General features: G+C 36.9%; 1 protein-coding gene across 4 annotated transcripts in view; it reads right to left on the minus strand.

Moving 5' to 3' along the window:
- Positions 1-1,775: 1,775 nt before the first annotated feature.
- The window catches only part of VCAN (versican), a 110,159-nt gene continuing 87,500 nt past the window's right edge, over positions 1,776-24,434 (minus strand). For all 4 annotated transcript variants that reach the window (XM_019462843.2, XM_019462845.2, XM_019462844.2 and 1 more), the window contains 3 exons: positions 9,255-9,399; positions 3,411-3,593; positions 1,776-3,265 (listed from right to left, as the gene is read on the minus strand). In XM_019462843.2, the coding sequence (XP_019318388.2) occupies positions 3,138-3,265; positions 3,411-3,593; positions 9,255-9,399 (456 nt within the window). In that variant the 3' untranslated portion in view covers positions 1,776-3,137. The remainder of the gene's footprint in view (positions 3,266-3,410; positions 3,594-9,254; positions 9,400-24,434) is intronic.

The following is a 24,434-nucleotide window of genomic DNA, read 5'->3' on the forward strand; positions in this document are numbered from 1 at the left end:
TCCCTCCCTATATAATCTCTTACTTCTTTTCCATTTCAGCTACTCTGGAAGATTACCTATTCTTAATAGCCCCCAGAGGTAGGGGCATATTCTTCCTCCTGATATGTAACCTAGACTTTAGAAACAGAAAACCACCTCTAGCTGACTTTGAGTGGTACAAATATCCTCAAACTTCCATCCAAATATTCTGGGTAATTGAACATCCTACAGACCCCATTATTTGCACCTAGATCAATAAAAATATACCCGATGGGCTTATAAACATCTAATAAGGGTGTACATGCACAAGTAATGCAAATCATATCTACTCTCCAGGGTAATTTCTGTTTAAAGTTCTGGGTAAAAGATATGACAGACTGCATTGCACATTATAAGGACAAGATCAGCAAGGAGAAGAGATTCTATTCATGCCCAATTCCCATATATTTTTGACATTCCAAGAAAGAGACCTCAAAATAATTTTGAACTCACCTTTGTCCTTCCTGATATCTTTGCTACAACTGCAGAACATATCATGGATTTGTTATTCCAAATTATCCATAAATTTATCGAATAGAACAAAGCTCTAAAATAATCCCCATGGGATGTACCCTGCATAAAAAGCTTTATGTGGGCAGAGCTCTGTCTAGTTCATTCACTGCTGAGTCTCCAGGGCCCAGGACAGTGCCTGACACATAGTAATGACTTAATAGTGAATGAATGAAAAATGAAGAAATGGATGGATGTCTGTGTGGATAGAAACTTGATGCTTTTGAAATCTTCTGATCACTTTTTAGATAGGATCTTCTAGCCAGTAATTTAACCTCCTAAACATATAATAATTGGAACATAATATTTTACCTTTTTCTTGAGAATATCATGCAGACTCTGGAAGTGACCTGCATTCACTACAAATTAATTATGGGACTTTGGACAAAGGACTTGAGTTCTCTACGGCCTATCCCTCATTCATCAGTCAGTAACAGCACTGCTCTCACAGGCTGCTGGGAGATGATGCACTTGGCCTGGTTCATAGGAAGCATTCTGTAAACATGAGCTATCACTTTTCCTATTGAATGCATCTTTCACATTTGAGATTAATGGGTAACTGTGTAGATGTAAACACTATCAGCATTACTATCTGAATTTTCACAGGTACATATATAATCACTTCTCTGCTAGCCACAAAATCAGTTCATCCAAGCCAGCAGCTTGAACTTTGTGATGGAACTAGGGTGTAAAAATGTTGGTGCATTTAAAGTTGTAAATAACCAGACCAGTCACAATATAGTAAAAGAAGGATTTTAGGTTTCTTTGGTGAAACAAAAGCAGGTATAAAAAGTTACAAAGATTTTAGATTTTCATTCACAAAAAAAAAAAAAAAGAAAGAAAGAAAGAAAAAAAACAACAACAGTCATTCACATTTTACACTATACATATTATAATATAAATACAGGAACGTATTGTGTGCATTGCAAAGAAAGAGGAAAATTAAAACCTAATAGGTCGACACTGTCATTCTGTGCTCTGGAACACCTAAAGGTGGATCACACTTAGTGTGACAACCAAGGAACTTACTTAAAGCCACAGAGAATGATGGTAGCTACTGTTGTTCCTTCTGAGCCAAAGGAGGTTTCGCGAACAAGAATCCATGTTGGGTCTGCTCATTTTGCATTTTATTTGTTGTCTATTCTCCTCAAGGTTGTTCTAACTGAAATTAGGGAATGACTCCTAAATGCTTTCTTTCCACTACAGGTTTTTCTTTAAACATTAAATTAAGTGGATAATGATTCAAATTCATCTTCAGCAGTCACTTTATTCAAATAAAGGGGAGAAAACACAGTGGGAAGAAACAGGGAGAAATGTCAACATGTACACTCCACCTAATAGGAAGAAATGCCCACACTCTCTCTGTAGCTCCTTGCTTAGAATGGGCAAACACCATTTGCTGAAAGCTATACATTTTCCACTCTTTTCGTAATAAACACTGGATGCATTCTATCCATCACATTATTTAATCAGGGACAAAATACCTAGATTATATGGCCCCAAACTGTGTGAGGGAAGCATAAAGGCTAACACTGAAAAATAACTAGCACACTAATGTCAATTTTCAGGTTTGGGGGAAAATAACATCCAATAAATTAAATCAGTATGGCTTACTTCATTTATTTATGTATGCTTCACAGCTGCAGCATTCATACATGAACATTCAAAACTTTATAAAAGATTAAAATGGTTATATATACAAAATTTCTTTCTTTGAATGCGTGTTGTTGTTTTAACAATCCCCACCCCCCCTCCATAACCCTTAGGTCTGTATCCATTTGAAATGTGTTGATCTGTAACCTTGTAAGTTAGTGTTATGAAAGCCATTAAAAAGGAGACCTGGTTGAGTTAATAATTAGCACTTTGACCCCTAAAAAATGCTCTTGGTCCCAGAAAAGTCCTCCATTCAGGCCTTTCGTGTAAGTGAAGAGAAAGGAATGCAGCAAAGAGGAGTTCCACGGTGCAGTCCCTAGTTCTGTCAGGATCCTATTAGCCAGGCTTCAGCACCACTTGGAAGCAAACTGCACTTCAGGCTGACGTGGTGCAGTGACCTATAAGACCTTGTGTTTGTTAGTTGTCTAGGAAAAGCCGTCCTCGGTCTTGCTGACAAAGGGCAAATGAAACCATTTCCAGCCTAAACAAACTACAAAAAGCAGCCGAACCAATGATTAAAGACCTCTGAGGCTCCATAATCATCATTAAATATGCCCAAACTCAGTGTGACTTTTTTATTTTATATACAGGATTAAAATCAACATTAAATCATCTTATTTACATTGCCATTGGTGCTGAAATTGAGCTTTTTAAATAGTACAGTATGCTGGTATACACTATAAAATGGTCTGCACTGGAGGCGAATAGAAAACTAAAGAAATTAGATAGGCTGGAAACGGTTACTTTCTGCCCTCATTTTCTTTCATGTTGTTAGCCTTCTTATTGAATGTCAATACTTTCATTTAAAATGTTTTGGGAGCGCAGCAACCCCAAATGACTGGACGGTGGTCCAAAAATCCAAACCAACTGATAATACTTCTCGAGGTGATAGGAAAGGCACAGGAAGTTAGGACTTTGGCTGCAATGATGAAAACACATGTTCGCCATTTGGGGGGTCAGCGCCTGGACTCCTGCCACCTCCGGCTCCAACGGTGATCATGTTTTGATGTATTTATTGAATTGTCCTTTGCTGATGAGGAATTTTTAAAGTATTTCTTAGAGTAAGTCCTTTGGTATGCAGATGCTACATGGAAGGAAAGAAAGAAAGAAAGAAAACACAACAATATTACTTGCTCCATACCCTAAACTACCAATACCGTAGCTGTAAAATGAGGGTGTCTAGTAGCTGTTAGAGCACGGTTGTCCATTCTTTCTAAAGTACCACTTACGGTTCATGCAGGTAATTTTAGGCATAGCCCATCTTCCATTTCCTAGGCAACGGATAGTTGGAAGGTGGCGTTGAATGAAACCATCTTTGCAGTGATATCTAATCAGGGAGTTGATTTCATAACGAGGTTTCATCTTTCCAAAGGTCTTGGCATTTTCTACAACAGGGGGCTGGCCGCAAGCAACTGAAGAAAAGTAAATTGGGTTATTGCCAAATAATCTAAATATTTCTATTAGTATGAATCTTTTTCTTTCTTTCCTTTTTTATGGTACCCAATCAAGCACCTTCAGCAAAGGCAATCATTTAGAATTGAAGAATTGAAATTTTTCAAGAGCAAAAGCTAAATACTGAGACTCTGTGCCTAGTTTCAATCTCAGATTATATCACCTTTAACTGTTTCAGTAAGGAACCACTAGGCTAAATGATCATATATTCATCTACCCATCTGGAAGGGCCACTACCAAATTAAAAAGCACCTGTCTCATGCCAACATGTGGCTTATTGGTGTTGTCTCCATCAGTAACTTAAAGTTTTTATTTATTATATGCCTTCAGTTGGAACTAATGGGTTTGTGAGGTTAAGGTTAAAAGCTATCAATTATATAATTCATTTACACTTGATTCTGTGGTATGCTGACAAATTAAAAGTTGTCATTGTCAATATACAGATTTCTTTCAAAGCTATTTATAGATGAGGACTTATAATATGGCTAAAATAATTCAATGAGTACGGTATTGGGAAGGACAGGCAAATAGACCAGAAATGGATCCACACATATAGGCTCAATACTTGACAGAAGCAACATGGCAGAACAGTGGAGAAAAGGTAGTTTTTTCACTTGGACATTGGGTATTCATATGGATAAAAGTGAACTTCATTCCCTACCTCAGGGAATAATGGGAAATTAATTTTGGATGGTTTAAATACAAAAATATAAAAAGCAAAAACCTTAAAACATTTAGAAAACAGTGTAGACTATCTTTCTGACTTTAGGGTAGGTAAAGATTTCTTAAGACACAGAAAGTTTTGAACCATAAAGAAAAATGCAACAAAAGGAAGAATTCTGTTCATCAATAAATACCACAGGGTAGGAGTAAAAACAGTCTACAAACTGGGAGAAGATATTTGCAACAGATAAAATTGCCAAGGGATTACAAAACAGGATATAAAAATGACTCCTATGAATCAATATAAAAAAGAGAAGCAATCAATTTTTAAAAATAAGGAACAAACATGAATAGAACCTTTACAAAAGAGCTACAAGTGAATGCCATATAAGTATATGAAATGATATTCAGGGAAAAGTATCCAAGTAAACACAAATTAAATCACAAGAGATAACATTTTATACCCACCAGATTGGCAAAAATCTCAAAGTCCAATAATATCAAATGTTAAAGAAGATGTGGGGTAACAGGACCTCTCACATATTCCTGGTGGAAGGTGCAAATTGGAAAACTAGTTTGGAAAATAATTTGGCATTTTGTAATAAATTTGATGGCACATAAATCCTAAGACTCAGCAATGTCACTCCTGGAAAAATACCCTATGGAAACTCACAGAGGTCTACCTGGAACAAATTGAAGAATATTTATAGAAATGTTGTCTATAATAGCAAAAACACTCAATATAACCTAAATGTCTACTGACAGGAGAACTGGTAAATAAAATGTTATATAGTTAGTTATACATAAAATACTATAAGCAGCAAAATGAAGAAATACAGCTAAATGTATCAACATGGATAAATCTCACAAATAACGCTGAACAAAAAAAGCAAGTCACAAAATACATACAATATGATTCCACTTGAAGTTCAAAAATGTGCAAAACTAAACAATTTGTCATTTACAAATACGAGCACATGTGATAATACTAAAGAGGAAAATAAGAGAATGAAGTCATTATCTATGGTTGGAATTGGGAAGTAAACAGATGGGACTGTAAGGAATCTGCAAAATGATCCAAAGATGTGTGGATAGTATGCACTGAGGTGTTCTCTAAAAAGTGATGATTCCAAGAACAACTAGCATCTATTCAAGAACAAGACACTACTGAGAGAATCCTTGAACATGGAGGGGAGGTTAAAGCACTCCCCTGCAGCCCAGAGACGAAGACAGACTCCATTAGCAGGATAAGAGAATGGCTAAACATTGACCACTTTGCTCCTCCACCAGGAGTGTGCAGCATCATGTGAAGAGGTGTTCTCTGAGCCTCAGGTTCTTCCAGTTGGAAAAAAGAACGCCAGGAAGAAAACCAGCTTCCCCAGCATTGTGGGATGCTTTGTGGGAGCCCTACTCTGATGTTGCACCACGGGTATTACAGGGGAATCTTTGGGACTCAGCCACGAGGAATCTGACTATGACTCCAAAGAGGGGGAGGGGTCTGAAACAACCAGCACATGAATCTTCGTAGACCAAATTCATACCTGCAGTGCCTAAGTAGTAATCCCAGCCAGCAGCATTGCTTATCTGCAGAGCCAAGTCAGAAGTGCACTCTGACCAGGGAACATATCTTCCTGATTCAGATCCTCAAATGAGGAGATTTGCCAGCTCTAGAGCTTGGTTTGCTCACACCCAGGCAAGGTGCTGAGTCACAGCCTCATCTGTTGCAGACAGTGTCTTCCAGCCCCTCAGACCAGAAGGGCAGCGGCAACTCCAAATAACCCAATTAAAAAAATGGGCAAAGGGTCCAAAAAGACTTTCTTCAATGAATATACACAAAGGCCAAGAGGTACATGAAAAGATGTTCAAGATCAGTAGTCATTAGGGAAATGCAAATTAAAATCACAGTGACGTATCACCTCACGCCTATTGGAAAGGCCATCATCAAAAAAAAAAAAAAAACAAGAGATAAATACTGGTGAGGATGTGGAGAAAGGGGAACCATTGTGGGATTGTAAATTAGTACAGCTACTAGAAAAGTAGCAGGGAAGTTTGAGGGATCCTTAAAAAATTAAAATAGAACTGCCATATATCCAGTAATTCTGCTTCTGGGAATATATCCACAGGTAACAAAAACACTAATTCAAAAAGGTATCTGCACCCTCATGTTCACTGCAGTATTATTTACAATGGCCAAGACACGGAAACAACTGAGTGTCCATCAATGGATGAACAGATAAAGAAGTTGTGGGTATATATACATACATATAATGGAATATTATTCAGCCATAAAAAATGAGAAAATCCTACCATTGGAGACAACACAAATGGGCCTTTAGAGCATTATACAAAGTAAAGTAATTCAGACAGAGAAAGACAAATACTTACATGTGGAATCTAAAGCAAATCTAAAATCTAACTCTAAATATGTGGAATCTAAAACAAAAAAACAAACAGACTCATAGAAAGTGGTCAAAATGTACGAACTTCCAGCTTTAAGATACATAAGTAATAGGATGTAATGTAACACAATGACTATGGCTAACAATGCTGTATGATATACAGGAAAGTTGACAGTAAATCGTAATAGTTTTCATCACAAGAAAAAAAATGTTTTCCCTTTATTCTTTTTTCTTTCTTTTCTTTTTCTTTTATCTATGTGAGAAGATGAATGTTAGCTGAACCTACTGTGGCAATCATTTTCACAATTTATGTAAATCAAACCATCATGCTGTATGCCTTAAACTTATACAGTGATGTATGTCAGTTAACTCTCAGTAAAATTGGAAATAATGGCTTTTATATACACATATTATAATCCTCTTCACACATATTTAATTAAAAGTATAATTATTTAGGTCTGTATGTTTAAGGATGTCTAAAACATGTGAAAGGAGAAATGAGTCTTTTATAAAAGTCTATAGACATTTATAAAATTCCCCAGAGTATTTGATTAACAAAGAGTTAAGTCTATATGAATAAAAATCAGACAAAAGAGTGACAAAATACAGGAATCTTTCTGTTTGGTTTGGTTTTCTACCTTAATCAAGTAGAACCAACGTCTTACAAATCTCTTTCCCCATCTGGAAATGTAAACCAGGATGCTGTTTTTGTAAAGCCTGTGTAGCTATAGGGCAGTGGTCCTCAAACTGGGGCAGTTTTCTCCCTCTCCCTCCCTCCCCAGGGATAGGTGGCATGGTCTAGTGACGCTGATGGTTATTACAAAACAAAGGAGGAGGATGGGGGCATGGAGAAGAACGTTCCAGGCATTCATTGCATGGAGGGCAAGAACGCTGCTACACATTTGCAATGCACAGGACAGCCCCCACAACTAAGCATTACCTGGGCCAAAATATTAACAGTGCTGCTGTTGAGAAACCCTGCTTTAGGAAAAAATAATATGGGGCATACAAGAATGCTTGGATCACAAAGGGAAAGGCATGACTCCAAGGAACATTTGGAGACTTAAGAAGGCAAACATGACATTCAGAGAAAGACAAACAGTTCATTAAAGACTTCTTACACTAGAAACAGGGAAAAGAGCAAATACCTGATTTGCTATTTTCACGAGTCCCATGGCAGAAGTGCTGAAGTAATGCACAAAGCCAGGGAAGCTGCTCAGACAGAAAGGATAGTCAGAATACATTTGACTTTAGATAAGACAATAGCAGAGAGAGTGACAAGGCTGACAGCTGAGTTTCATCTGAGCTCTGTGTATCTCAGTGTTTTCTTTCTTCTGATAGAATTTCTTAGTATCGGGGTTTAAGTTGTTCCTAAAATATCTGCAGAGTGTGTATTTTTAGTTTACTACTTTTATATCCAAAGACAAATGAATCCAATGAATTTTATATTTTGCAATTGTACTCTTACTTGATGAAAAATTCTAGGTCTAGAGGCTAAATTTTCATATTCTAACACCATTATCAATTGTGAAAGGTTAAAAAATTTTTATGGAATTCCTCTTTTTTTAAAGGAGGACGTCTATACAGTGTGCCTCAGAAATTCAAACATATTGGTCAATAATAAACACTTTCTAAAATCAGTGTTCTTAATTTTATCTGTTTAATGTTGACTAAGCAATGCTTGCTACAGAGCTTACATCACAAATGTTTTTATTTTAGCAGACGTTGAAGGTATTCAACAAGAGTGACGCTGTTTTTGTTCTATTGTTTATAAACACATAATGAGCTCCTACAGAAATGATTATAAACTTCAAATGCCTACAAAATGAGGGAACATCCCTAGTGAGGGAGGGCAATGGTTTTTAAGCCCCAGAACTTCAAACCACTGACACGTTCCAACATGGACCAAATGGTACCAGTTCTTATTTTTCTACCAGAGTAAAAACATCCAGATTATTTCATGACATAACCCGATTCTTAGATGTTGACTTTTTTTTTTTTTTTTTGTAAGTTCTCATCAGAATAAACAGGTAGGGGTGCCTGGGTGGCGCAGTCGGTTAAGCGTCCGACTTCAGCCAGGTCACGATCTCACTCTCCGTGAGTTCGAGCCCCGCGTCAGGCTCTGGGCTGATGGCTCGGAGCCTGGAGCCTGTTTCCGATTCTGTGTCTCCCTCTCTCTCTGCCCCTCCCCCGTTCATGCTATGTCTCTCTCTGTCCCAAAAATAAATAAAAAACGTTGAAAAAAAAATTTAAAAAAAAAAAAAGAATAAACAGGTGGACAGACTCTTGGACTGGTACTTTGTTTTTCTTAAAGATACTGCCAGGTAGTTTTTTGCAATACGAATATGACATTGTTATCTTAAGCATCTGAAATCTAAGGTAAAGACATTACTGAAAATGAATTTTGCAAATGTATTGGAGGAGTGAAATATTCCATAAGCAGCAAGAGATGCCATATATGACATCCAGTTTGTGTCTTGAAATAATGAAGTTTATTCATCTTGAATTTGCTTGATAATTGAAATGCAGATTAGGTATGCGTTATTAATTGATCATTACCTGTTCCTTTCTTGCAGGTATAGGTGAGATGATAATTGCAGGGAACATCATTCCACTGGCCGTTCTCATGCCAAATGATTACAACACAATCTTCTCCAGCAGAAAAGAAGCTGTCTGGCTGGTTGGGCCTCCAGTTCTCATATTGCTGTAAAAATGGAGGAAGAACAGAATTAACTACTTGATAGTCGAAAAGTAACAAATGATAAGAGCAACAGAGCCATTACATTGCAATGGAATTAGAATGACTCAACAGCTTTTGTTGAACTATCTAACTGAAATTATTTTAATGATAAAGAAAAAAGCTTTTACACTCTGAGTGGAAAATATACGTATTTCAAAGTCTCTCTTCAGCAAACGTGTATTTTTTTTTTCCTTTGACAATGAGATACGTCTGAGAAATTTTGTTCTAGATATCCTACATTTCTAAATATGTAATGAATGCTTGACTTAAGAAATTTGATCATGTTATTATTATTAAGTGTAACAATATTAATGGGAGTGGAAGCAGAGAAAAAAAAAACCATAATCTCATCACTCTGTCATGTTTTCTCCCAGCCCTTATGGGCACATGTAATTTTATGTAATTATAATGACAGTACAATAAAATTTGTATTTTTTCTTTTACCTCTTTGCCACTATAAAGTATGTTTTCTTGCCTTATTTAATGTGATTGGTTTTATCTAAATTCATTTATTTGGTTAAGAAAAATTGAGACATTTGCTAATTTATTTTTTATACTTACCCAATATACATGTTTCCATCATTTCATATTCAACCTTCCTTAGTAATTTTGTTTTATTTTTTTATTAAAGTTCTTACTTATTCATTTATTTTTATTTATTTTGAGAGAGACAGAGAGAGAGACAGAGACAGAGACAGAGAGGCAGAGAGAGAATCTCTAGTAGGCTGCACACTAACAGTGTGGAGTCTGATGCACAGCTCATTCCTACAAACCATGAGATCATGACCTGAGCCAAAATCAAGAGTCAGAAGCTTAACGGATAGAGCCACCTAGGTGACCCCTGAATAATTCTGCTTTAGATGTGGTTCTTATATGCACTATAAGTTAAGTTTTGCTTTACAATATAAATCTGGAAGTTGTTTTCTCTCAATTGGAACACTGACCACATTTAAGCATATTGATACAAAAGACAAACTGTTAAAAATATATCTTGCTAGGAGCGTCTGAGTGGCTCAGTCATTTAAGCATCTGGGTGGCTCAGTCATTTAAGTGTCTGACTTTGGCTCGGGTCATGATCTCATGGTGAGTGGGTTTGAGCTCCTCATGGGGCTCTGCTTCATATTCTGTGTCTCTCTGCCCCTCCCCTTCTTGTGCTGTCTCTCACTCTCAAAAATAAATAAATAAACATTAAAAAATAATAAAAAGTCATATATATATCTTACTATAAAAATATATTTGTTTTTCTTTTATGTTTTTCTATTGATTTTCTTCTTTTTTAATTAAAAAAATTATTTTTAATGTTTATTTTTTGAGAGACAGGGAGAGACAGAGTATGCGTGGGAGAGGGGCAGAGAGAGGGAGAGACAGAATCTGAAGCAGTCTTCAGGCTCTGAGCTGTCAGCACACAGCCCAACACGGGGCTCCAACTAGAGAACCATGAGATAATGACCTAAGTTGAAGTCAGACACTTAAAAGACTGAGACACCCAGACACCCCTCTATTGGTTATCTTTATAACTGTATCTGTAGATGGTATCTTTTGATTTCCCAGTCTGGGCAATGAACTATAACCAGAATTATCTTTTGCTTTCCATCAGAATAACACCTGTCATATTCAGCACCTATAATGGATGAAGCCCTTTCCTAGGTACTTGATATGCATTATCTCTTACAAGAATCCAGTAGGATTTGGAGAAACTTGGACTTTGAGATGTTAAGCACTCAGGGCTCTTGGGCTTACATTCAATTTCTTCTTACCTTAAAATGTTGTCTCCATCATCAATAATTGTATGAAAAACACAGTCCCTATGTCTGTTGAAAAATTATAAACTTCAGACTATAATTAAGAGAGCAATTTCCTAGCCTTGGGTCTCCTGATAACTAGAATGTGATATGGGACAAGTTTGTTCAGTATCTTTCTGGCTCAACTTGAGAATCACGTTTTCAATATGCTTTGCCTGCTATCATGTTGTACATCACATCTAATGCTACCAAATCTGATAGAGTCAAACTTTCTTCACTTGGTAGAAGGACAGATTCAGATTCGTGTGCAATGGCTGATATGACTATCTTTCTTGGTCCTACAGATCTATGTCTTTTCTTGAATTAAATTTAAAATAAGTTTGTGGCTTGAATTAAGGGATTTTATTTGGGAAGATAGAGAAAAAAGAGTTGTATGTAAGAGTAAAGCTGTTGTTTCCAACTCAGAACATGCCAAACAAACAAACAAACAAACCAATAGCACTGTGGCTACTTTTATAGCTTTTAAAAATGTATAATAAGTATACTAGACAATATCTGATTTTTCTTCTCAGAAAAACAAATGGCTTTTAAAACTTTTAAGTATGGTAAAAACCTTGATCTTTGATAAAATAATTTGTGAGGAGATCTAAAGTTTGAAAGCCTCCAGATTAAGAGACCTGCTACTTTTCCTTCAATCTCTTTTCCTAGCTTTGTTTTAAAATCCTCCTCAATCATGCCAAAAATTAAGATCGAGATAAGGAGATCCCCACTATGTAAGAGTCTTTGAAAAGTGATAAAATTGCAAAGAACCAAGGGAAGCTTAATAAAGGTGTGGTTTGTGTTTGTTTGTTTTTGCCAAAACACAGAATGAAGGGTGTTTTTATTTTTCTGGTGGAGATCCAGAAATTAAATGGATTGAAATCCAACTCTAGTAGCCGGAATGGTACCTCTGAGTTACTGCCTTGATGGCCTTGGGAAGGAAGATCAGAGGATCCTTTGACTGGCAGGTCTCCCTGAAGTCAGGAACTGACAGTTGCTCTAAAAGGGGTTGCTAATTATTTCTCTGTTTTCCTTTTCTTTGCTTACTTCCTTTCCCTTATCATCTCTCACCCTCCACCCATAAAGCCTTTTGTTGTTTTTGCTTTTGCTACTCTTTTAGATAGATAATAAACAAGGAAACAGGAAATGGAGCGACAAAGCAAAATAAAAGTCATATTCAACCTGTTGCTGATATGTAACTAAGTTGTCTTTAACAGACCTATTAAAGCAGCATCAAAATAAAAATTTAAATTAAATTAAATTAAATTAAATTAATAAGCAAAGGAATAGGAATTCCTTAAAACTAACAAAGATCTGTATTGGATATTTCCTATAGCCAAAGTTCCAGAGTTCCTCAAATACTTATGGATTTTGGAGCTCAATCATTTCTAGGTTACTTTCTAACTAACCTCTTACAGGAAACATGTAAAAGTCCTCAAAGGTGGATAACTTCCCCACACATCCACAGGATATGCAAACTGTGTAATGCTCCCTGAGTCCTTGTCCCTACACACACTCCCAGATCTCTTGTTTTATTTGTCTTCATAATAATTAACTTCCGATGTCCTATGTAATTTATTTATTGTATTTTTTTTCTCCTTAATAGAATGTAAGCTCACTGAAGACAGGAATTTGGGGTTCTTTTGTTTACTACTTATCCTCATTGCCAGGAATTATGCCTGGCACACACTGGTATTGTTTAATAAATAATTTGATAGTTATAAATAATGAACAACAGAGTGTGTTGCATTCTACCCTATCCACATCTACTTCTAAATGTTTCATTTCTTTTAGAGAGAGGGAGAGAGAGGCAGGGGCAGAGAGAGAGAGGGACCGAGGATCCGAAGTAGGCTCCACACTGACAGCACCAAGCCCTATGTGGGGCTTGAATTCAGGAGCCATGACTTCATGACCCTGAGCCAAAGTCAGATGCTCAACCGACTGAGCCAATCAGGCACCCCCACATCTACTTCTAATCAAAGATGTTGCTCACTGTTGGCAAATGATACATGAGACAGACAATAACCATTCTGGAAAACAGTTGGTGATAGACATCAAGAACCTCAAAAAGTTCCACCACTTACATCCCATAATTCCACTTCTAAAATTATATCTTAAAAAAAAATCAGAGATGTGAACAATAATTTATCTAAAATATTAATTATACTAGCAGCAAATGGGTAAAAATCTATAGAGTGAATATATATATATATATATATAGTCTGTATATCTTGTCTGTGAAGAATATATAGGGAAATGGAAAATACTAAAAGAAGTTTTAAGTTAAAATTAAAAAGCAAAATACAGAAAATATGCAATGAAAAGCAAAATACGAAAACCATGCAATGATCCAAATTTTACACATACTCTCAGATATCTAAGTTATATGAGGAGGTAATAGTTTATTCTATATATTCTTATATTTTCCACTTCCCTAAAGACAGTGTGAATTATTTTTCTAATCAGCAAAAATGAACACTATTAGATGGTCTATGCAGCTATCAGAAAGAACTTATAAATTTCTTAGCTAACCTTTTTCTAATCTAACCTCAACAAATATCACTTCAAGTTACTAGTTCCTGGCCTGCCATGTATTTTGCAGCTGACTTTTCCTCCTGATCTGAACAATGACTGCCTCATTTTCACACTGAAATGAGATTCAGATTCCATGCCACTGAAGTGATTCTCAGGGCTTAGGCTGCCCAGACTCAGACCTCTGGTAAAAGATTTAATTGTTTTTGGTGGGAATTACATTTGGCTTGCAACAGTGACTGAAAACCTGCGTTCTGTGTTGTTGCTTGGCAGAACTGTGGCTTAATGGTGCAGGACCAAATTTTGGGTCTGTGGTTTTTACAAGAATGTTGGATACCCACAGGCATGTCACACTATTACCTCATATCTGATAGCTCCATTGTGCAGATTTATTTTGGCTAAGATGCTTTGATTTTGCTCCATGTTATTGCCAACCTAACTTTAGCAAAGGAAACTCCAGTTTTCTGAATAACTCTTTGTTTCCTCCTGAATTCTTTACAGCTTTATTTTTAATATCACTTGCAGGGTAAAGGGTATAAAAAAATAAATCATTGATTTCAGGTTTAATAATATATTTTTTCACTGAAGTTAAATATTAGAAAGAGATCTCTCCTCAGGAAATCAATTCCAAGTTCTAAGAATGTAATAGAGCCTCTCTCAAATGGACAGTGTCTTATACACACAGAAATGTAGATTCTCAGAATGGGCAGAGAAAAATGCCCTACTCCCATCTTGATTTTTTTCCTCCTCATTTGGAATCATAAGCAAACATCCTGGGTGATCTACCCTAGATCAACCCTCTTCTAGGGCTGGACAGGCAAACTGAGAAATATGCCAAAAAGCCAGCACAGTTTATGGAGAATTCATTTCAACACCATTGACAAAAATAAATGCTGATCAGACTTCTGCACATTTGTCTGTGTCTCCGAGACTCATGTTCTCCAACCCAAACCCCAAACTCTCGTTGCCTCCCCCAGGGAACAGAATAATATCAAGGCTATGTCTGAAAAGAGAACTCTAAATTACTTTGCATTTTCGTTCTTTCCTGATGGCAGAGAAAATTAGGACATACAACTTAAGTAGTTGATATAGAGGAAAGCCACTTCAGATATAAAATTTTCTACGTGTTCTATAAAAAAACTTGCACTTTATTAAGAGATAATTATTTTGTATCCAGTATGAAACTGCTTAATGTTGCCTATTATATGGTAAAGTTGCTCCTAGAGTTCCCGTTAAATGACTGTTCTCTGTCTCTGTAAAAAACCAAAGTGCCAAAAGAGACAACTATTTCAATTAAACTGGATTTTGTAACGTTTCAGTTGTTTTCCCTTTCTTCCCCCCCAAATGGATTTGAATACATCAGCTGCCAAAGGCATAAAATGATTCAAAAAACCCTGGCCAAAACCCAAAAGCTACGCATGGTTCTCTCACATGAAAATTATCTCTACAAACCAGAGAACTCATTTGAACCAATCTTAATACTGAGAGGGAAAACTCAGAACTGAATTAAGTTACTCATCAAAGTCTATCAAACCTAATAAATACTTAGCTTATTTTGTTCCAAATAATCTGTATTTTATTGTCAAGAATTTGTTTCTGTCTCACATTAACATAAAAGCTAAAAGTTAACCTGCAGGTCTTCTGGAGAACACAGGACCTCCCAGCCTGCCAAAATTCTTCACTCTCAGAGAGTGACCTCAATTCCACAGACCTAAGAGGGACTTGACTAATTTTTGTCAAGGAGCATAGCTAAGGAGCTCTTCTCTCTCCTCAGCTCTTTGCAAGTCTTCCCCTGGATTCCATAAACACACTGGGGGGGGGGGGGGGGGGGATAGAGTGTGTGTGTGTTTGGGGGTGGGAATTGGGGGTGGAGTGTCTGCTTTTGAAAGTTATCTTTCAAAAGTAATCTACTAAAGTTAGACAGAGTTTAACATCCTTTCAAGATGAATTTCTGATTATATATAGTTGGGACTCTAGGAGTCCCAACTATCATTCAGAGATACCAGGGGATCTTTTATCTGTAAAATACACACCACAGGGCCTTGATCAATGGCGCTAACATCTCAGCAGATAACTAGTATCACAAGCACGAACAAAAGAAATTGATGGCAAAATGTAATGCGACTAATTGACATTTTCCTTACACAGAGATGAAAACTGCCTTTTTTCCTCAGGTTAAAAAGCCATTGTTTCAGAAATATAGAAGATTTAGAAATAAACTTTCTAAAAAAGCTTTGTTTTGCTTTAAAAAAGAAGTTTGCTTGGGTTCAGCTTTGAGCATGGCTCTCAGTTAAAGAAAAGAAACAGGATATCCAGTATTAATCAGTTACTGCTGTGACAGTCCTATCCCAGCTGGTCCTCTACTTGATACATATGTAAGCAAATCAATTTATGAAGAAAAATGCAAACAGCTAGGTGGTGAAAAGGAAAAACTGGAGCAAGGAAGGTTCCTCAACCACGGAATGACTTACTCTTACCCCTCTATGCAACATTCCAAATAGTATTTGTTTTTCTGTGTCAAAATTTTGTATAAATCTTGTAAATTTGATTCAAAAATGAAAACTTTGAAAATACAAGATTCAAAAATGAAAACTTTGTTTCAACTTCTGGTGGAGAAAGAATCCCCAGAACATTAAACTCTTGTTTTTAAATCTCTTTTATCAGCTTCTTGAAAGGGAGAAGTTTACAAAGCAACAGGTCCTATCAAAACTTAATTGATAATTAACTCTATGAAGAATAATCACTGGGCACTAACTAGTTCTCCTTAAAAGTTAGATACTCTGTTCAGAATTTCTTGATTTCTTTTCATCTCTATTAAAAAGAAAACAGAATTTTCACAGACACTAGATAAAATTGCAGTTCATCTTTTTGTGAGACACAAATGTGATATTTACCACTCTTACACACACACATACACACACACACACACACACACACACACACCTACAAATACAGAACTTCTTGGCACTAGGGAAGAATTATCTAAGATCTTTAGAAATGTCCCTATTCCCACACACCTGGTGGCAGGTAGGTTCCCACCATAAATATGATCCAAAATGGTTCAAAGTTTAGCAGAATAAACAGCAATAGACCTCTGGAAATGCAAAAATTGAGCCACCCACTAGACAGATTTGATAGCTAATTGAACAATTCTCACACACTAGCCAGCCACTAGGTACACTTCAAATTTGTACCTGAGAAAAAAAAGTACAAAATATTTCATCTTGTGGATCTTCAGGGTATCTCATGTGTAACTGAAACTGCAAAACTTGAAATCCTGAATATGCAGCTGCCAAGGGCCTTCTTTCATCTATCTATATAGCTATCATCTACCTATGCACACTTTTCGCTATAATTTTTCAGCTTAGATACAGTCACTTTTTAGTCTTTAAAATTCACTATAATTTAAATTATCTTAAATGGCCAATTAAAGTCTCTATGTTTCAGAACTATTATGGATTTTGCCAAGCACATTTAAATAATCACACACATTCCATTGGTAAAAACCATTCTTGACATTTGCCCAGTGAAGCTGTCCTATAACATAATATTTTATTGTAATTGATGGGAGAACATACTAAATCTAACAGTCCAGTCGCTGCTTTCTACCTACTCTCCTTCCCCCCAAACACTGCTAATTTAATTCTCTGTGAAAAGCTTTCATAAGAAAACCAAAAATGTCCTCTAGGTTCACATACCAATGTAAGTTGCCAAGGAAAACTTTCCACTGTGTTCTATTACTGTGTATAAAGTGAAGATATGAGAAACGTTGGCTCTAATATTTGCCTCAGTTGCTAGGATTTTACTAAGCATGTGACTCTGTGTGTTAACTTCACGCTGTGTTTGAAAAATTATCTAATCTCACATTTAACTTTCAGGTTCACAATAAGTATATAGTATATTTTAAACTCCAGACTAAAGGAACTTAATTCACCAGGAATACTATTCCTTCGTAGATCTAAGTGGAATTCTGGGTATGTGAAGTTTTGAAACACAAAATACAATATGACCACTAGGTGGTGATATCCCTCCATTAATATATCATGAATTACCAACTAAGTTACTTAAAACAGAATTTACAATACCCCCCCCAATCATGATTATTTACTTCATGTATCAAGATGAAATGATTATATGTGAAATGTTCTCTCAGTTTTGTGAGGGAAAGCATGAAGAGAACACTTTGCTAGAAGATGGACCTCAGCTAAACAGCATTTAACAATGTGATTGCATTCTGTTCGTTACAGGTAATGGCAGCTATAATCCGATTTTTCGATCTGACTAGAATGTTATCTACAATAGTTTATTTTTCTCCATTTTTTCTTTTAAAATTATCAGATTATTTATATTTATGTCAATGGTGAAACTGCATCAGAAGCAAAGTCAAATCTATAATACCCACCTCAAATCCTTACAACAGGGCAGATTGTAAACAAACACGTATGTGCGCAAATTACTGCCCGCGGTGTGATTCACATTTAGTTTTTGTTTTTTTTTTTTAGGTAAAAACTTACCTAGACTAGCCATAAAATGTGGTACCTGTACTAAAAGCTGACTTCTGTGTGCAAACCCCTATCATCACCTGCAAGGGACAGTGCCATGGCCGTATTCTCAAAGCTACAAGTATTAGCCAAATGCCACCGATGCCAAGGGGAAACAGATAACCACAAAGTATAAAAAGCCAACTCCACAAATAGAAACACTTTCCCAAGAGGACCGTTTACCCGTTTGAAATGTTTGAAACATATGCTGATAAGAAACCACCTTTTCACAAAATAAAGAACTCAAGAGTCACCACTCTGGGTTACCCTCAGCCTTTCAGAACATAGGTCAACCAGTTATCTGCAAGGAAGTGAGGAGCACTACTTATTACAGAAATCAAAACATTTGGTAACTTTAAAATGCCTTTTCTCCCCCTAGATGGCTATGCTGCACAATAGGCGTTTGTTTTCGGTCTGCGGGGGGTACATTTAACTTTGCTTTATTCAACTCCTAGGGGGCAAAAGACCTCCCGGTGAGGTAGAGATCTACCTCTTCTGATCCTTGTACTTGCTTAACGTTACTCCAGTCTGGGTCCTTATTTATTTATGTTTTAAGGGAGGTTATAGTCTTGCTGTTGTCTTTTAGTTGAACAACAAAAAGGAAAAGAGCAGCTTTGTTTTAAAGGAGAAAGAGACATTTGTTTTGTGTCACTGCCCTGGGCTGGTAGGCTGGAGTTGGATCCTACAAACATGAATATGCTGAAGGGAAGAAAAACTAACTTGGGGTCTCCTGATAGCTGTTAAGATGGCAATATGCCCATTATTTTCCTAGCTGGCAAGTCTCTGTGCGGGAGAGACAATCTGGCAGCTCTTGAGTACAGCACTAATCTCATGTAATAGCGTGAGCTCACTGCCCTACAAAGCTGTAATTATCAACAGCATTTTCTAAAGGATGTGAGTTCCTCCCACCGCGAGAGCACTTGGAATGGGGGAGGGGCAGGCAGAGCCCCACGGAGCCCTTTGCTTTTAACCCCCACCTCGGAAGGAGCCAGTGGGTTCCCTCACCCCAAGCTTGTTTGCGCAGGTCTTCAGGCAGGAAGCGCTAACGATCCAAATGCAGTGGGAAACTGCCAAAACCCATTCCACAGTTTTGTTTGCCTTTTCCATGAATTGCCTTAAAGTAATTAGCAATTAAATTTAAATATTTGTACATGATTTTAGAGTTTCATAGAGCTGCTGGGAAAGCATCTGTGAGAAGGAATTGATTTTTTTTTTTTAAGGAGAATCTTGTCAATTATGAAATGATTTTCCAGTGATGGTAAGTGTTCTTCCAGCCCTGTCACCTATCTCTAGATATCTGCGCGCAAGTAAAGGCAAGGCGGAGATGAGGGTTTTGTGTTCCAGAACTTCTATGACTGGTTATATTTCACACGTAGAATCACAGGAACCAGTTGTTGGTTTCAAATCAAACTGAACTGCAACACAAGTAAAAATTTTTATTAAGAGCTGAATGGTCTTGGGCAGAACAGAAACTGAGAATTCTTCCACTCATGAGTAATGTGTTAAAGGATGAGGAAACAGCATATGTTTTCCTTGGCTTTTAGGTTAATATAATGAAGTCTGTGAAGTTTAACATAATTAAATTAATGTTGATATGCGGTGTGACTTGTTCACAGACAAGTGGCATCTGACTTGGATCTCAAACCACACCACAGCTGACACATATCCATCTGCAAACACTTTACAGAGCGTTTTCTAATGTTTTCAGGTAGACAAAGTAAAACTTAAGTTTTCAGTTCGGGGGTTTTGTTTTGCACTGTTTTCTGCCAAATCATGGACAATCCTTTCAAATGAGCAGAAACCTACAAATGAGTTTAGAAAACACTGGGAATTAGCTCATACTCTTGATTCTCTTTTCAATGTCCAAGACATCTGGCAGAGGGAGGAGGAGAGGAACCTTTGTGTTTATAAAAGGGTAATAATGATACCTTCCTGTAGAAAAAAAATTAATGGTTTATGGCCTGCAACTTGTTACTCCTTTTCTCTGCCCCTTTTAAGTGTTTATTCCTGAGTTAAGGGCTATTTCTTCATTGTTTCTACCTTTTTTCAAAGCTGGTTTTTCTCACAATACTTTGCTTGACAGACTGATGAGTTTATTTATGAAAAAAGGAAAGGGGTCTCTGTATTTAAAGTCAATCCACAAATCTGGCAATTCTCATGCATCAACCCTAACCAGGAGGGTGACTGGGTGTCCCAAATTCTAGGTATGCCAGCTTGCCAGGGCTGAACATGCTTACCAAGATGAGAACAAACAAAAAAGGCAAAATTCAGTTACCTTCCAGAAATATTTTTCAAGTAGTATTTTTTTAAGTGCAAAAGGCTACCGATTAGCCTTTTGCAACCTCTGTCAGAACTATCGAGGGGCAAGATGAGCTGGTTAGAGCTAGAAAATAAGACCTTTATGGTTCTGTGAATTAGTAACTTGTTTGAGAACTTCCCGAAAAGATTTAGACAAGTGCGGAGGAGAGGAAGGTTTTCTGTTTCCTCTAATAGTACTGGACAGTGAGAAGAGGGCTGTGGCTACTTCCCAGGAAGCTGACAAGCCAGCAGCCTTTCAGGGCTTGCCTGAGTGTGGACAAAATAGAGATGATAGAAGGAAAATGTGAAAGAGACATAGAAAGATTTTTGTTTGTTTGTTTCTGCTTTTTGTTTTGTTTTTGGTTTTTTGTTTTGTTTTGTTTCTTGCCAAACAAATCAAACACTCCAAGGCTCCTCAACATTTTTAAAAGGAAACTGGGTTGTCAGTTCTATTCAATCCTCAACCTCTGCACAACACTATCTAAGGTGACATTTTCCTTTGAAGTAACTGCTTCTGATCCACTGAAGCATCCAATCCCCAGTGGTGAGGGGTGAGCTTTAGTGGTGCTGCAAAAACTCACTAAAGAGAAGAGAGAAAGGACCAAATTCTCCCCTTGTCAGAATTTATGCCTGGGGGTCAGAGAGAGGAGGGAGCATGATGATAACAGCTTTAAATCTCTGAGGTCCAGGGGTTGAATTTAAACCAATTGTTTGGGAGATATGTTACAAAAAGTAGTGTCATGAAGGCACCTAACAGTTTCCAAAGCCTGATTGTGCTATCCATGGACAGTTGTCTGTAGTCTGTAGTTGTACAGAAAGTTGTGAAAATGATTTTGCTAGGAAATATATAGATAGGACAGTATAAATGATTCCATGCTGTTCTCTCATGTCTGGCTGCCTCTATGCTTGAAAGAACAGACTCAGATAGAGGATGAATAAATGAAGCTCTGTCCAGCCTTAGGCAACCAATTCATCCTTAGTCAACCAAACTATAAAAAATAAAATAACATTCAGGGATAAGATTTTCTTTTGTGTGTTCTACTACATTTTGGATTTCGATAATATAGGTTTTCTAAGTAATTTTTCTGCAGAAAGTATAATGACAGAATATGTGCCTATCTTGAAAAAAAATCCTCCTTCAAAGTTTTGAGTAATTGTTGGTTTCCTAAAGCTTCATGGAAAATCTGCCCTGATATAACTCAAACCTGCAGGGGTGGCAGAGGCTGAAAGGTTTACTTTCCATTTTTTCTTCCCAGAGCTTATTGTAAATGTATTCTTGGGACAACCATGGACAAAACTGTCATCATTTCCAGTAGGCACATCTGTTTTCCTTTGGGTTAATAACTTCCCTAAGATGCAGTACACTCAGCCATATATATATATATTTGTTTTGGGGGAACTTTTTTTTCCACCATTTTTGAAATCTCATCTATTATGTTTTAATGTTTTTCATACTGGTACAACATTAAATTAAATATTTAACTTAGATAAACAAGAATTGTCACAAAGTGATTCACCCAAAAGTCTTAATTGGTCATTTCATGATTCAGAACATAACAGAATAAGATGATTGAGCAATGTGTAAATATTAATTACCATTCAGGGGTGCCTGGGTGGCTCAGTCGGTTAAGAGTCCGACTTCGGCTCAGGTCATGATCTCATGGTTCATGAGTTTGAGCCCTGCGTTGGGTTTTGTGCTGTCAGCTCAGAGCCTGCTTCCCATCTTCTGTCCCCCTCTCTCTCTGCCCCTCCCTTGCTTGCCCACATTCTCCCCCGCCCCTCTGTCAGAAATAAACATTAAAAAATATTAATTAGCATTCAAAAAACATTAAGTATCTATTTTTGTCAACAATTCCACTAGGTGCTGAAAAAATAGAAATGAAGGTTAATCCCTGCCTCAGAAAGCTCAGTGTCAGGAAATTAGCCCCACAGAGGTCAGTGGTCAGATGCAAAGAGGACACAAGAGGCTTCTGGAACAAGTAGAGGAGCTCTTAGTCACAGTCAATTGGGAAGGCTTCCTGGAAGGAGACTCTTGCCTAAACAAGGCATATGAACATTTATTAAATAAAATTATTCTAAGCACTAGGGCAAGAGTATGCAAAGATCCTCAGGAGTTAGATGTCACGGCTTATTCCAGGAACTGTGAGTATTTTGAGATGATATTGCTTAGGAAGTGGCAGGTGGAATAGTGGGCTTGGTATGCCAGGCTCATAATTAGAATTTTATACTGAAGGCAAGAGGAAGATATTGCAGGATTTCAGGAAGAGAGTAACAAGAGTTCATAGTAAGGGAAAGGGCAGGTCATAGGCACTGGAAACATATCTGGGGGAAACACTTCAGGCTAGTCATTCATTTAACAATTAGGTTAAAGAAAGAACTTAAAACTCAACTAAAAGTATGGAAGCTAGATAAGAAATGTTTGTTTAAGTTTGCCAGCTTTAATGTGTATTTAACTTGGATAGTTTAACTTAGTGTCTTTGAAGACATCACTTGGGTGACAAGTGAAGTTATTCATTATTGAAGTTATTTGTCTGAGTTTCTAATAAAGTACTTGGGGCATTTCGCTATTAAGAGATCAATAGTCAAGTTAAAGAACAACTCGTCAATAGAAAATTAAGACACAAATTGAAGTGTGACTGGTTATTAGAAAACCTAGTGAGAAAATAAAAACTGGAATGTGTTAAGAGAAAATAACCTTAATAAAAATCACAAAGGTTAAGGCTAGACCCAATTTCCCTCTGAGTACACTTTTGTGAAACTTACTGGGTAAACCCCCCAAATGATAATAAAAAAGATTTTGAAAATACAACAAAAGCAAGAATTTGGCATGTTATCCACACCATATTACAGGGGCCAATAACGTGGAATGAATCAATCAGAATCTGAAGAACAAGGGCAATTTAGATAACTTGGCCAAATAACACTATTAATGTAGTACAAGCATATAAATCGACATCTCGCGATATAGCATAATCCTGTTAACTACGATATAATTATACTGCAAGTTTATTGAAGCAGAGCTTAATTACTTTAAGAAAAGAAATTATTGAGTCTGAAAAACCTAATAGAAACTTGTTTGCTTTTACTGAATTGTAAGGCTGAATAACAGATGATAATATACAGTAAATATCAAAGGTCCTTTTTGTTTTAATACTGCTCTACCTCCCAAGAAGAATAAGCTCTAATAAATCTTTCAAACAAAAAATGGGGGCAAAGGGGAGAAGGGAGAAATCACTCTAAAACATAAACAAAGTCCTTAAAATTGCACACAGTCAAGGTAACACCATTTCCAAGTGTAAGCGGATACTGCTTTCTCTGATGTAGAGTTTACTGTTAGGGATCTTTTCAAAGGCAAGACATTTGGAGTAAACAGCGAAACAAAGAAGAACTATTTTATTCAAAGCCTGCAAACATATGGAACCTGTTAAGGGGATGGTGGCTGCAGAATGAACTACAAACGAGTTTAAGAGACACCTAGGCTGTGTCAGAAAGGAAGGGATAGAGGCGAGGGTGGTTACAAAAGCAGAGTGGGCCAGAGATCAGTCAGATGGGAGGGAGACAGGCTGTTGGGCAGATGGTCTTTTCTGTTTCAAAATGTTCAAAGTTAGGGACACTCCTTAGCACACTTTTATTTGACACAAAGAGGGAATTAAGAAGAAACCAAGGGTCTGTCAGAGTGCTTTCTAGATTTGCTTGTATTGTTTCTTTGATACGCTTTGCTTATTTATGTAATTCATCTGCTCACTTCTTCAAACCAAGACCCTCACTTGATGCTCTCTTCATAATCCTTAGGTTTCAATGTAAAAACGTGAACTCATTTAGGGTAAGGTTCTTGTTTACACTGTAC

This window comes from Panthera pardus, unplaced genomic scaffold (assembly GCF_024362965.1).
Source record: "Panthera pardus isolate Hobbes unplaced genomic scaffold, ASM2436296v1 HiC_scaffold_2, whole genome shotgun sequence".
In the NCBI taxonomy this organism is placed as follows: Eukaryota; Metazoa; Chordata; class Mammalia; order Carnivora; family Felidae; genus Panthera; species Panthera pardus.